Here is a 14,970-nt window from a genome sequence, read left to right on the forward strand (position 1 = left end):
ACCCTCTTCCACTGTTGGTGGGAATGCAAGTTGGTGCAGCCTCTTTGGAGAACAGTGTGGAGATTCCTCAAGAAATTAAAAATAGAACTTCCCTATGACCCTGCCATTGCACTACTGAGTATTTACCCCAAAAATATAGACATAGTGAAAAAAAGGGCATCTGTACCCCAATGTTTATAGCAGCAATGGCCACGGTCGCCAGACTGTGGAAAGAACCAAGATGCCCTTCAGTGGACTAATGGATAAGGAAGATGTGGTCCCTATACACTATGGAGTATTATGCCTCCATCAGAAAGGATGAATACCCAACTTTTGTAGCAACATGGACGGGACTGGAAGAGATTATGCTGAGTGAAATAAGTCAAGCAGAGGGTGTCAATTATCCTATGGTTTCACTTATTTGTGGAGCATAACAAATAGCATGGAGGACTTGGGGAGATAGAGAGGAGAAGGGAATTGAGGGAAATTGGAAGGGGAGGTGAACCATGGGAGACTATGGACTCTGAAAAACAATCTGAGGGGTTTGAAGTGGCGGGGGAGTGGGAGGTTGGGGTACCAGGTGGTGGGTATTATAGAGGGCACGGATTGCATGGAGCACTGGGTGTGGTGCAAAAATAATGAATACTGTTATGCTGAAAATAAATAAATAATTTTAAAAAAACATTACTGAAGTAAAGAGGGTTAGCATTTTATAGATTCAGCTCGCCAAGAGGATTTTTTTTTATTTTATTTTTTTTAGAATAACAAAAAATATTTTACTAAAACATAAGATTTACAGAAGTTTCCAGACAAGCCATACAAAATGGTCACAAGCTTTTTCTTGAAGGAAGGATTCTACACTTGACAGCAAAGTCACAATGTTATTAGTGAGGGCTGTGATGTTTGTTTAATGTTCCCATTTTGGTTCAAACAATCAAGCTTGTCCATCTAGTGTCTAAATAAAGTTAGACTTGGCTAGAGAGCATATTCTAAAGAACTGGTTAGCTGCTTTTAGCCAATGCAATTAGATCACCATAAAAAGGGGGAAAGGAGCCCATAAAATTAAAATAAAACTACCTCTCCCCCTCAAAAAAGTAATAAAGAAAAACACCCAAACCCCTGCAGCTAACCCTGACAACTACCTTCATTCACAGTGCTTAACCATGATGGGGGAAATGAATAAAAGCAGAGAAGGGCCGCTGCTTTTAAACGTTTCACAATAATCCAGATGGTACTTCTAGCCTCTGCTCATGCTTTACAACAGTGAATCAGGACAAGACATAGATTTGCTAATGTGCATTTAATCACCAAAGGACTGAAGATGTCTGGGCTTTTATTCTGTAATGTTTCTAAGACTGAGTCCATTAAATGCAAACAAAAAAGGAAGAAGTCTTGGCAGAACAGGATAAGTGATGCACACTTGATGATCAGATCGATTTTAAATATTATTCATGGCATATAGCCTAGTCCATGCTCTAGCTGTTTCTATGGCTTGGGCCTCGTTGGTCTTCCACTGCTCTGCTACATCGTTTGCTAACGGATCATCCGGATTGGGAGCACTTAACAAAGCCTGGATCGATAGCAGAACTGTGCGGATCTGCAGTGCTGGGGACCACTTATCTTTCAAAATATCTTTTTTTTTTTTTTTTTAAAGATTTTTATTTATTTATTTGACAGAGAGAAATCACAAGTAGTTGGAGAGGCAGGCAGAGAGAGAGAGAGGAGGAAGCAGGCTCCCTGCTGAGCAGAGAGCCCCATGTGGGACTCGATCCCAGGACGCGAGATCATGACCTGAGCCGAAGGCAGCAGCTTAACCCACTGAGCCACCCAGGCGCCCCTCAAAATATCTAAACATATTCTTCCCAACTTGTCTACATTAGGATGATAAATTTTGGTCATGAAACGTATTTTAGGGGCTGCCATCGGGTATTCTTCTGGTAGGAATAATTCAAGCTTAAAAGTCCCTCCCTCAAAGGGGGAATCCTGAGGGCCAGCAATGACCACATGAAAATAACGGGCGTTGCTCTCATCTGGTTCTGCTTTAATGCCAGGAACTGGTTCTGCCAGGAAACGCTGGGTTTCCTTGATAATCCTGCGGGGCAGCCCGGCCATCTTGTCAGATCCCGAGTTCGGCCTCTGGTCTCGACTCTGGCTCCACTCGCCTCACGCACGAGTGGAAGTCCCACCAAGAGGATTTAAATGTACTTTCTATGGCCCAGCAATCCAGTTCTTCAGCATATACTCCTAAGAAGCTCCTAAAAACACATATGCGATACAGTTCAAAGCATTTTTTAAAAAAATAACCAGCCACTGGAAACAATGGGAATATCCATCAGTAGAAGAATGGATTAATACATTTTTGCATGTTAAATAATGGAGTATATTACACAGTAGAGAAAATGCACTACACATGGCTGCTTGAATGAATATTACAGAAGCTTAATAATGAGTCTAAGAAGCCAGATATAAAAGAATATATGCATATGATTCCATTTAGATCAAATTTGAAAAGAGGTAAAACTAAACCATATTGTTCTTGGTTGCATACAAATGAGGACAAAGGCAAAGATGTTAATACCATAAAAGTCATATTATGGGGGGCAGGGAATTTAATTAGGAAAGGAACCATGGTGGAGGAGCCTCTAAGGTACTGGTATTATTCCATTTCTTGCTGGGGTGGCGATAGCCTGGATATTTTATTTATGTATATTAATGTTTTATGATCATCAAATCCCCCTTTTGGGTACTGTTTTCTAATCATTAAAATTGGTAATAGGGGCTTTTTGGTGATTAGTTTGTGGCTTACTTTTACTTTTCATGTTATATTCTTCTACTTAAAATATTAAGTGAATATTAGAGAACATGAATGGTCTCAGAGCTAAAGGCAACACTAAGATGTTTCCATCTGAGAATAAAAACAAAATGCTAAGATCTGTTGAAAGTAGTGCTAACCTCTCTTTTCTTATATTCACCAGGTTAACTTTGAGGAATTTAAGGAAGGTTTTGTGGCAGTATTGTCATCAAGTGCTGGTGTTGGCTCCTCTGATGAAGACAGTAGTTCTTTGGAATCAAGTAAAAGGATTTCTTCCTCTTACTTCAAGTGTTGTTGTTGTTTTCATTATTTATCTGTTACCTTCTGGAGTGTGATATTCAGATTGAAGACTATAGCAGGTCTGAGAACTAAATTGTAACTCCACTCCCTTACTTCCAACCTGTGTGGACTGGGATAAGATTTTGGGTTTTTTCTTCTTTTGCTTCCTTATTTGTGTAATAGTGTTGGAAAGGAGAAGCTCTATTGTTTTCCTTTATACACAGTACTTCTGCTCACCAGATGTGTGGTAGTCTGTCCCACACCAGCAATTCTCCAACACCACCTGGGTTTCCTACATTGTAACTCAGTCCTGATGTTGCCTACCTGCCGATGGCATCAGATCCCACAGGCCAAGGGCTCAGTCCCACAAAGTGGCCTCACTTTAGTCTCAGGTCCAGTGACTGGCTCTAAATCAGAGGCTCCCACAACCCCTTCCTCAGGTTCAATTAATTTGCATTAGGAGTTCCTAGAACTCAGGAAGACAGTTTACTTATCAGATCACTACTTTATTATAAAAGAATGTAAGTCAGGAATAGGCAGGTCAAAAAGGACACAGCGCAAGGTGTGAGGAAAGGATGCAGAGCTTCCATGCCCTCTCCAGGCACGCCATTCTCCCCCAATCTCTATGTGTGAACCCCATCCTGATGGGTTTTTATGCAGGCTTCATTATGGTTCAAATCACTGGCTATTGGTGATTGAACTCCATCTCTAGCCTGTCCCCCTTCCCTGGAGGTCAGGGTTTATAGCTTCCCTGTTTGTAGCTTCTCCCTTCCAAATGCCACTGGGTCTGCTCAGAAGTTCTCTTGTTTTCTCTCTGCTGACCTTCGGATCACATGGTTGTGTCCCTGGGCAACCAGCCCCCAACCGTAGGGGCTTTCCAGAAGTCACCTCGTTAACATAAACTCAGGTTTGGTTGCTCTTGTCATTTAGGAAATTCCACGGGTTTTAAGAGCTCTGAGCCAGGGATGAGATGAAGAGCAAATATATAATTATGATAAATCAGGGTATCACAAGTGTCAAATAATATCATGTGCTGTGCTTATAGCATGGGCTGTTGAGAAGATAAAGTAGATGTAGAGCAGCTGAAGTTTTGATAATTGAAACCTTAGTGCAGACACAGGTGTATCCAGACCACGGAGGATGGCAGAGCAGACAGGATGCCAGCAGCCAGAGACAGACCTTGCTGTGTGTTTTGTCAGACAGTAGTGTTGTGTTGTGCTGGTAGGCCTAACTAGACTCCCGTTATGGGAATGGGGCTGCTGGGACAAAGATAGCCCAAGTGGAAGTGGTGTCTGGAGGGGGGTTGCCCTCTGGCTTTGATAGTGGTCAGGAGGTGGAGGGATGGTTTGGAGAATGGTCCATTCAGGGGCATGTAGATTGTGGGGTAAGGGTGAGAAGATGCTGAAAGACATCGTTGTTAGTACCTGCTCCATCAGACTTGAGACTGTGAGTGGCAGCCATGCTTCCGACCCATCTTGGCTGTCTCTGATGAGTACTGGGCAGGTGAGTGAAAGGGAGCATGGGGCACTGTGTTCGAGGTTGGAGACATGCAATTGATGAGCAGATCGGGCAGGGAGCTCTTTCCCTCGGCCCCCAGCAGCCTCCTGCCATGGCGGATCCTGGGTCTGGAGAAGCTACATGACTGGATAGCAGGGATAGCAGTGTGTGAGGGCAGTGAAGTGGGAAGTAGAAAGAATGAGAGCTCACATTGATTGTCTTCAGTGTACCAGATTCCCTGAGGTTCTTCAGATGAGGAACTGAGGCCTGATATGTGAAGGGATTTATTTGTTCAATATCCCACAGTAGTAAGTGATGACCAAGACTCGAGTCACAGTTTTCCAATTGCAAGCCCTGGGCCCTTTTATATGCAGTGTAGACAGAACCCACTCCTTCCACTGCCGAAGGCTGCAGAGCACCTGGGTATAGTGCGGAGAACCCTGCCATGGGGGTAGCGGTGGGAACCGTGTGTAGGACCCTCAGGGCATTCGCTGGTTGCTTTATCTGACACTTTTCTTCTCTAAGAGCTGAAGAAGACCACTGGCCTTTAGGAACACAGGATTTGGGAATGTGTACATGGTGATGGCATACAGGAATGGAAAGGTGTGGCGTCCCTCACACTACAGGTCCCCTCCCATGCTGGAGAATGCATGGAGCTGCTTTTTTTCTTTTCTTTCTTTCTTTCTTTCTTTTTTTTTTTTTAAGGCTTTATTTATTTATTTGACAGAGAGAGAGAGATCACAAGTAGGCAGGGAGGCAGGCAGAGAGAGAGAGGGAAGCAGGCCCTCTGCTGAGCAGAGAGCCCAATGCAGGGCTCGATCCCAGGACCCTAGGATCATGACCTGAGCCGAGACAGAGGCTTTAACCCACTGAGCCACCCGGGCGCCCCCATGCTTGGAGCTTCTAAACATAAAACTGGATCTGTGGTTGCAAGCTCAGTTCCTCCAAAGAGAAAGGAACTATTCTAGGACTTGGAGGTTTTTTCCACTTATTCTATTTTTTGTTGTTTTCTTTTCTTTTGGATTTCAAAGGTTTTTAAAGGGTCATATGTGTGGCCTGACACTCCTCACTTCATGCCAGCCAAAGGTGGGGAGTATCAGAGGCACTCTGAGTTTTCTGTGCTTGGTTTCCTTAATGTACCCCAGCTTCCCACTTCCTGCTTGATAGAACTTTCCCCTCTTCCTAAACCGCCTCACTGTGGAAACTTCTTCCTCCACCTGTATTAATCAGCCTGCAGCCTCTCTCTAACCAGAAACCATGCTCAGATGCAGGAGCCTGCATTCACTGGTCCTCACTTAGCCTTTTGGCAGCTCTTTGGTGGGAACCTTTTTCCATGTTTGTAGCTTCCCCCTTCCAAATGCCACTGGGTCTGCTCAGAGGTTCTCTTGTTTTCTTTCTGCTGACCTGGACACTTTGCCCTCCTCTTCAGCACATCACATTCCTGTTGTCCAGGGTGATTGGCATAGTGTCCATGATTACCTTCAAGTACCCCAGTGAGGTGAGCAATGCTGTATTCACCCTGAGTATTGTCAGCTGCCTTAAATGTCATGCTGTCACTTCACAGTCTATCCATCCCATGTGGAGCTCAGCATCTTCCTTCCTCGACCCCAGTGTCTGTCTGCCACTGGTATCACTGTGCTTCCAACTGGCCAGGCTGTACCCAGCCCCCCGTCTGATGCGGTCCTAAGGGCAGGGGCTGTGGCCTGGCTTTTGGGGACATGGAAGAAAGGAATAGTGTGGTGCCTGGCTCAAAGGAGCATGACACCTCTCAGTGAAATGCTGCTCAGTTTTCCTGGCCTGGCCTTTCTTCACTGGACCCTATACCTTTCTGTCCAGCCAGCCACTCCTGTCCTGGTCGCTGCCATGATACCCTCCCCAGTCTGTCTCCTCCTCACCCAGATTCCACACAGAGTCAGTGTTGTTTGTTCTCTGAGAGGCCCCAGTTTCTCTGTACAGAAGTGGATAGGTCAGGAGAGAAGAAGGAAATACAAGGGGTTGTTAGGGTTTAAGGGATTATCATGAATCCCAAACTAAAACCCAAGCCTGCCTCTGTGCCACACTTCAGACCTACAAAGTTTCAGCCTTCAGGGCTGCGTGTGAGGTACACGCCCACAGTGCCCTGATGGTCCTGCCCAGCTTGGGTCCAGAAGTGAGCAGGGTGGGAAGTGACATTCTGATCTCAAGAGCAGTATGTCACTGGATTATTGGAGGGTTTTTTCCTTTTTTTCTAATAAGCCATTAGTACTAGTCTTCTATTATATAAACAAGAAGTCTTTTATTTTTTGTTTTTTATTTATTTTCAGCATAACAGTATGCATTGTTTTTGCACCACACCCAGTGCTCCATGCAATCCGTGCCCTCTCTAATACCCACCACCTGGTTCCCCCAACCTCCCACCCCCCGCCCCTTCAAACCCTCAGATTGTTTTTCAGAGTCCATAGTCTCAAGAAGTCTTTTCTTATTAGTAGTAGTCTTTTACTCCACAAAAAAAGCAAAATATGCTCAGAAAACACTCAGGGACACCTGGGTGGCTCAGTTGGGTTAAGTGTCTGCCTTTGGCTCAGGTCGTAATCCCAGGGTTCTGCTTTCTCCCTCTGCCTGCCACTACCCTTGCTTGTGCACACATGGTCACGCACTCTCTCTGTCTCTCTTTCAATCTTGGACAAATAAATAAATAAAATCTTTTAAAAAAGAAAAAATGTAAATAGCACATAGGGTTAGCGTAGAAAGTCCCTGTGTCCCAGCCTGGGTGTCTCAGTCCCATGCCTGAGGGTTAGAGAGAATCAATTGACTGCTGTTAAGTGTTCTCTGTGTTCTTCCAGACGTTCTCTGTGTGTATCTGTGAGAGCAGCACTCCACATCTTGGAATGTGTTGCAGCAGTGTGTGTGGGCCCCCCACCAAATCTCCTGTTTTCTTTCCAGCGGCCTCTCGTGCTGTCCCACCAAAGTACGTGAGCGGCTCTAAGTGGTACGGTCGCTGGAGCCGGCCTGAGCCTGAGCCAGGTGGCCCTGCAGTAGGAGCCAAATTTTTACCAGAACAGCAGGCCTGGACCTCTGGGAGAGGCCAGTTCCGCCGCTCTGCGTCTTTGGAAAGTGTGGAGGTGGGTCCAGTTCCCCTTCCCTACCCTGGGTCACCATTTCATTAGTCATGGTGACATGACTACAAGAGAATGTGAGGACAGGTGGGCATTCCTGGGCATCTCAAGTCACTGGAAACATGGGTACACATTGGGAAATGACATTTCATTCTAAAGCATCTCTGGGTCTGATTGTCTGCAGGGAAGTTCTGGCCAGCGAGTTACTCCTTTAGATATTAGGGCAGTGGAGAATTGGTGCCCAAATCACTTGTTTCTTTCCCTCCCCTGCTTATCACCACCAGCTTTCCCCCAGCACTGCAAGAAGACTGGTTTTATGGTTTCATAGGAGTGAGGAAAGAAAAGGAAGATGCTCTTCTGATGCTCCTGCAAGGTTAGGAATTTGGAAATACCAAGCCCACAGCCCCACCTGCCTTGAATACTTAGAACATACCAAGGCCCACACACTTACAATTTGGTTAAGATGTACCAGACACCTTCCAGGGCCTTGGGGGTTAATTCTAGCCCTGCCTGTCCCTGAGTTGTTCACTGCTGCTGGGACCAACCCAGAAGATGGGCTGCTGGAGCCCAACAGCCTTTGTGTCAGGAAATATCTGTGAGCAGAGCCACAGTTTTCAAGTTAACCATGGATTCCTTAGACCTATTTTCAAGAATTTCAGAAGGTTCCTGGTTCCTGCTGTCTATGATGTATACTTTGTCTGGTAGGGTTTTATGGGGACTTATTTTTAGTAAGACAGCTCTGGGTCTCTCACATTAATTTGTTTATGTTTTCAACATTTGTTGAAGCAAACATATCTACTTTAATCCTAGAGTCCCTTTGCTCAGGGGTGTTATATGCGTAGACAATACCAGCAAACCCCAGGTGTTTGCTTTTTTATCCTCTTTAATCTTTGGTCCTTAGAGTTGGAGGTCTGAAGTGTCAGCTCTATCTCCATTGTACCATTCTGCTTGGTAAAACCATCTTGGATCCCTGGAATTAGAACATGGGAAAATGTTGTTTTTAAGGTTGTTGGTTGGGCTGAATGCGTTAGAAAAATTCCACTCTCATTTCAGTGCTGGCTCTGAGGGGTGCTGAGTCTTGGTCAACTTGGCATTCCTTCCAGGATCAGTCATGGGAAACACAGCACCTATCAAAAGCAGACTTTGACTTTTAGTTGGCTGAGTTGGCCACAATAACGAGGTTTTCACTTGAGTCGAGTGTTTCTTGGTGGCCTGCACTCTGCATGGTGCAGCTTGCAAAGGGCCCTGAGGTGTCAGGTGTTTGCTACACATCATGCTGTCCCTGGAGCTCTTGGAGAGACAGAGAAAGCCACTCTCCTTCAAACTGTTGGCTGAACTGGTAAGGATGATAAGGGATGGGGTGTGGAGAGGTGAGGACCATTAAGCTTATGTCAAGATGATGTGGTGTGATGGCAGGTTGACCATGCCCCACAGCCACTCCTCTCCAGTGCTAGTTTCTGAAGCCAGTACCACAAGGACCTGTTGATTGGGGAGCATTTTCTCTCCTTTTAGGGTACAAGTGCCTGATTATGTTTTTAGTGTGAACTACTGATGATTTTTGGTTTACATTGAGGAACTTCCTGTGTCCCTGTGTCTACACTGTAGCACTTAGTCTGTGAGAGGGAGCTTCTTTGTGTCAGCGCCTCTCGGCCTGGGTGCAGAGCCCTCCTGCAGTTGTGGGCATTCCTTCGAGGAGCTACATCTCACCAGCTTATTGTTCCTCTTCCTCAGTCCCTTCCCCACCCCAGAACATACCTTTCTGTCTGTTCCTGGAGCTCTGGCCACTGCCGCATACTCTGGGGAATTTATATCTTTCTCTTTTCATTTTCACAGAGTCTCAAGTCAGATGAAGAAGCTGAAAGTGCTAAAGAACCTCAGAATGAGTTGTTTGAAGCACGAGGTAAAGCCACAGCTTCATGGTTGGTGCTGCCTCCCTTTGACCAGTGCTTTGAAGTTTAAGGAGCTAGGTCATTAGACAGTGAGCAGCCATGTGTAATTTCCTGGGAAGCATGCAGAGTGGGTGGTGTCCCTGGGGAGCCCCCTATTCCAGAGGTAGTCCCAGCTGGGAGGTGGTCACTTGATTCTCAGCATCCCCTGGGGACAGACCCTTAGAGGCCACTGGCTCAATGAGCAGTATGTCCTGCCCTGTCTCATAGTCTGTGAGGACCTGTGTGACCCCAGCTGGCAGGCATGGCCTTCGGGTGGTCTCAGGCCTGTTGTACTGCCTTCTTGATGTGTCAGGCCTCAGCAGATCCTCTTCCTAACTGTGTGCAAGCAGTCTTGGCAGCTATCAGCAGCCCTGTCTGTGCTCCAGAAGAAATGCCAGACATAATCCTGGTCCTTGGGAGCCCTGCAGGAATAACCAGAGGCAGCAGCAGTGTGCCCACATGTGGGTCTGTGGATGCCCTGAGCATGTCACAGGGCAGAAAGTACAGAAACTTCATTCAAAGAGAGAGACCTGAATTGCCCTTGAATTTCTGTTGGATTAAAAATCAGCAGCTGGAACCAAGCATGCTCTAGATTGTGGTCCTCAAGGACAAGGGTCACTGATCGTTGTTTACTTTGGTGGATGTCTGAGGGACTGACCTGAGCACCCATCTGTGCTGCTGGACAGAAGCACAGAGATCAGGAAGAGCAGCCAGGCCACCACATCTTAACTGCCTTGGCCTCGAAGTATAAATTTAGGGCAGGAGAGGAAGGACTGGCTGGGAACGTTGTACATGGTGGGATTTGGGGTCTTCACCCGCAGGTTCCTCCTAGCCTTGAGCAGGAACCTTTCCACGGATTAGAGCTGACAGTAGTGCATGAAACTCATATCAGACCTCAGAGGATTGATTTACCTCCTCCACCATTCCTGAGGAAAAAACCCTAGTATCAGAGGTGCTTTTAGAAATTTCAGACTCTTTAAGCTAGAAGGGATCTCAAAGAAGTCATTTTCCTCAGCCTGGCACAGTGCTGTTCATGAGCACACAGGCCAGTATGGACTGGCTGCGGAGGGGATGTCTGGCTTGAAGCAAGGCTCATCCATGGATGGCTTCTTATGGGCATGCCCACGTCTGTGTTCTTCCACAAGTTGTCTCTCTGACAAAGCTCAGAAACATAAGTTTCTCGAAATTGTTTTTTAAATAACTTGTCTAGTTTTTTGGGTCTTATTTTTATGTGTGTTTTTTGGGGTTTTTTTGTTTTTGTTTTTTCTTTTTGTTAAATACAAATAATACAGCCTTCTTTTATGTGCTTTCAGTGCTCTGACTTCTGACTTAGGAGGTTCCTTTCAGAAAAAGCTTTCCCCAATGGATCACAACGTTCCCACCACTGACATTTTATTATGCAAATCTGCAAACGAACAACCATGTACCCATCACCTTTGACGCTTTGCTACTTGAGTGTGCATTTGCCTGTCCCTCTGGTTTCAGAGTACATTGCCAGCATTGGTGTGTTCCCCCCAGGTGCTTCCACCTAAAGCATAGGGTTTACCTGTCACTCTCCCTGCTTCAGGCCAGCTGCCAGCTTGGGGTTCTGAGGTCTTTGGGTGTCTCCAGAAGCCCTGCAGCCCCTCCTTGGACACCCCTGAGAGCCGGGTCCGGGGCATCTGGGAAGAGCTGGGTGTTGGCAGTAGCGGCCACCTCAGTGAGCAAGAGCTGGCCATCGTCTGTGAAAGCATCGGGCTCCAGGGACTGGAGAAGGAGGTGAGAGGGGCCAAGGCAGACCATACTGGAGGACGGGCTCTTTGCGATGGTCAGATTGATGTTGGGTCTGGGGAGTCCCTTCACTCTCCAGATACTGATGTGGTTGTACTACTTTCTGGTCGGAAGTCCTCTGATAACCCCCAGTGCTGCTGCTGAGGTCTGCACCCACGCAGGTCACAAATGGCCTGCCTCACAGACATCTGAGCATCTTCACTCCTGACCCTTCCTCTGCCTAGAGTACACTAACCCCTTCTTGCTTTGCTCAGGTCTACCATCCAGCCCACATATCATGCCCTCTGAAACAGGCTGTGCTCCCCAGGGGCTGAATTCACCCCTCCTTCCTTCTGCAGGGGTGGGCAGTGGTGATGGGGAAGCTCCCCCTTGGTAAAATTCTTCTTAGCCCTGCTGTCCTTGGTAGTTCCTGAACTGCTGGGGACACAGGGCACCTTCCATATGTATGTCTTCTTACCATCCAGTGAGTTCCTGGCATGGTAGACTCTGAATGAATATTTGTGGAATTAGGAAGTACAGGTGGCATCCATTCACAGCAGGTGGAAAGTGACCAGGTGTGGAGATGTCACAGGCCAGAGTCAAGGGAGGTCAGAGTGTCCCAGACAGTTTGAATTTGGTAAGGATGAGCAGACTTCCCAGCTTGGGGAGGGAAGGCCTGGGTGGGTGTGGCCTCAGCACTGGTGTGGTGGCTTTTGTCTAGGAACTGAAGGATCTGTTTAACAAACTGGATCAAGATGGAGACGGCAGAGTGAGTTTTGAGGAATTCCAGCTTGGCCTGTTCAATCATGAGCCCACTTCACTTCCAGAATCTTCCACTCCTGTCAAACCGAGCATGTCCTGGTCTCATTACCAGGTAAAATGGGATGATTAAGCCTTGAACCACAGCAATAATTGCTGTTGCTCTCTGACCTTCAGCGACTTCGCAGACCTGGGAGTTGGTGGGTGTGTGTATACATACATGTGTCAGTGGGAGGCCATGTGACCTAGATTCTAAAACCACACAGGTCTTGTGGCTGATCTGGCATTGCCCCTCCCTAGCTGTGTGTCCCTGTTTCAGTTACTTGCCTTCTCTGAGCCACAGGCTCTTTATATGTAAAATGGGTGCCTCATAAGTAGTCAATGAGGCTTACCTGGCAGCCTTCCTTGGTTGTGGGATAGGCTGCCTTCCAGTAGGAGAGCTCCTTCTCTCCTCCCTGTTGTGGTATAGTGAGAGTATTCCATACCTTCCCTAGGAGTAGTTCCCCAGGTACTCCTTACCCTGTGCTCTCCCTGTCCTATATCTAAATTTTCTCTCTCATACAAATACCAGGTCGCTGCAGATAGAGGAGAGCAGATTTTGGGCAGTTATTTAAATTTGATCTCAGGACACCTAAGTGGCTCAGTCGGTGAAACATCTGCTTTCGGCTTAGATCATGATCCTGGAGTCCTGGGATCAGAGACCTGCATCGGGCTCCCTCCCTGGTGGGGAGTCTACTTCTCCCTCTGCCTGCCACTCCCCCTGCTTGTGCTCTCAATCTCTGTCTGTTTCTTTCTCTGTTAAATAAATAAGTAAATTCCTTAAAATTTTTAATAATGAATAAATAAATGAGTTCATTGTGATCTCGTTTGGTGACTGTTGGCTTAGTATTTGGTTTTTCTCCATCCCAGCACAGGAAAACCTCCCTCTTCCATCACAGGGCATGGTTCTCTGAAGAGGCTTGCTGATGTGGGTGGTGGTGCAGGACCAGTGACATTGTTTCTGCTAGGCTGGGTAATCTGAGAGTCCAGCTTCTGAATCTGAACCTGATGAGAATGGACAGAGAAGAAACTAAGAGCATTAAAGGAAGGTGTCAGGCCATGTAAGGTCAGAGGCCACAATGAAGTCCCACCAGCTTGTGCCTGGTGCCAGTGGAAAGAGGGTGCTTCCTCTGTGGTGGAGCTGTCCCTGTTCCTGTGTCCCAATGAGGAGGCACAGCTGGCCAGGGCTCTGAGCTGTGGGACGCAGGTCGGAGGCCAGGCAGGACCCACCTCTAGTCAGAGGCAGGGCCCAAGGAAAACCTGACTGCCCAGGAAGTGCCCTGAGCCCACATGGCTGTGGGTGGAGGGTATTGATTCCTGTGTATGTGGGCTCTGGGGTGGCATGGTGCTGCTGGGCCCTCTGGTATGCAGCCCAGCCCCCACCTTCTCCTGTTAGACACACCTGTCCTCAAGCTTACAGGCCTCACCAAGGAAACAGGTGGGAGGGAAATAAGGGTGGTCGGGGTGCATTTGGGTATCTGAGCTTCTCCACATGGCCATGGCCACGTTCCAAGCCATTCTTGAGCTTCTCGCTCCCCTGGGTCAAATGCTTGCTTTATAGGACTCTAAAGTACCTAGCACAAGTTAGTGAGCACCAGTTCATGAGAAAGTGATTCTGGAGAGGTAGGAATACAACTGAGAACAGATGAGGGTGTGTGGGTTTGGGAGCACTTGCTGAGAACTGAGTGTGGGGAGGGGGCATGGTGGGCTAGGAGGGGCTGTCAGAGTAGAGCCCTAGGAAGCACAACCATGGAAGTGTTGGGGGACAGTGTTTTAGGCAATGAGACAAACTTGGAATGTTTGGGAATAGCAAGAGACTCCTGTGAGGGAGGTTGAAAGGAAGCCAGCAAGGAGGGGAGCCCTCAGTGTGTGGTGGAAGCCCTGGTAGCCAGAAAGAAGGGGCAGCTGCTCCTCATTCCTGTGGCCTCAGACAGCAAATGCTTGTTCTGCCTGGGGCAGAAAACAATCTTTTTTTTAAGTTTTCTTTCTTTCTTTCTTTCTTTCTTTCTTTCTTTCTTTCTTTCTTTCTTTCTTTTTTCATTTATTTGAGAGAGCAAGAGAGCGTGAGTGGTGGGGAGGTGCAAAGGAAGAAAGAGGGTAGGAAGAAGACTCCCCGCTGAGCAAGTATCCAGATGCACCGCAGGATGCTGTGATCATGTCCTGAGCCAAAGGCAGATGCTTAACCAGCTGAGCCACCCAAGAGCCCCAGCAGAAAATAACCCTGCTTGACGACAGATTCTTATAGCCCGTAACCATAATAGATCAGTTTTCTGGCCAAGAGATTTTTTCCCTTTCTTCCTAAAACCCCCCAGTTCTGAGGCTCCTGGGTGGCTCAGTCGGTTGAGCATTCGACTCTTGATTTTTGGCTCAGGTCTGGATCTCAGGGTTGTGAGATTAAGCCCCACATCAGCTCCATCCTCAGCATCCATCCACTCCTCAGGGAGTCGGCTTGTCCCTCTGCCCCTCCCCCCTGCTCACACTGTCTTTCTCTCTCTAATAAATAAATAAATCCTAAAAAAAAAAATCAAAGCCCAAACAACCCACTTCTGTCAGCTGTGAGATATGTTTCTGAGGCCTGGGGAAATGTGTGACTTTGGGCCATTCCACCTCCTCTTTTCAAGCACGTCTTGGGTTTCTTTCCATAGGCTGGATTTCCTAGCATTGGCTGGTGCCATCTCCGCCATCGCCGGCTCTCTTGTTGAGAGGCCAGGTGCTCACCATTACTGCATCGGGGAGAGAGGTTAAAACTGCTTCAGGTCTCCCACCAAGCAGCTTGTGCTGACTGGTCAGGCCACAAGGGCCCTAGGATGTGTTCCCTGGGCAAGACCTCTGG

General features: G+C 47.3%; 1 protein-coding gene across 6 annotated transcripts in view; it reads left to right on the plus strand.

The window, feature by feature from the left end:
* The window catches only part of NINL (ninein like), a 168,280-nt gene that overhangs the window by 89,294 nt on the left and 64,016 nt on the right, over positions 1 to 14,970 (plus strand). For all 6 annotated transcript variants that reach the window (XM_059134247.1, XM_059134243.1, XM_059134242.1 and 3 more), the window contains exons 3-7: positions 2,955 to 3,051; positions 7,490 to 7,668; positions 9,496 to 9,562; positions 11,158 to 11,348; positions 12,061 to 12,213. In XM_059134247.1, the coding sequence (XP_058990230.1) occupies positions 2,955 to 3,051; positions 7,490 to 7,668; positions 9,496 to 9,562; positions 11,158 to 11,348; positions 12,061 to 12,213 (687 nt within the window). The remainder of the gene's footprint in view (positions 1 to 2,954; positions 3,052 to 7,489; positions 7,669 to 9,495; positions 9,563 to 11,157; positions 11,349 to 12,060; positions 12,214 to 14,970) is intronic.

Source organism: Mustela lutreola, chromosome 9, assembly GCF_030435805.1.
Source record: "Mustela lutreola isolate mMusLut2 chromosome 9, mMusLut2.pri, whole genome shotgun sequence".
Taxonomy (NCBI): domain Eukaryota; kingdom Metazoa; phylum Chordata; class Mammalia; order Carnivora; family Mustelidae; genus Mustela; species Mustela lutreola.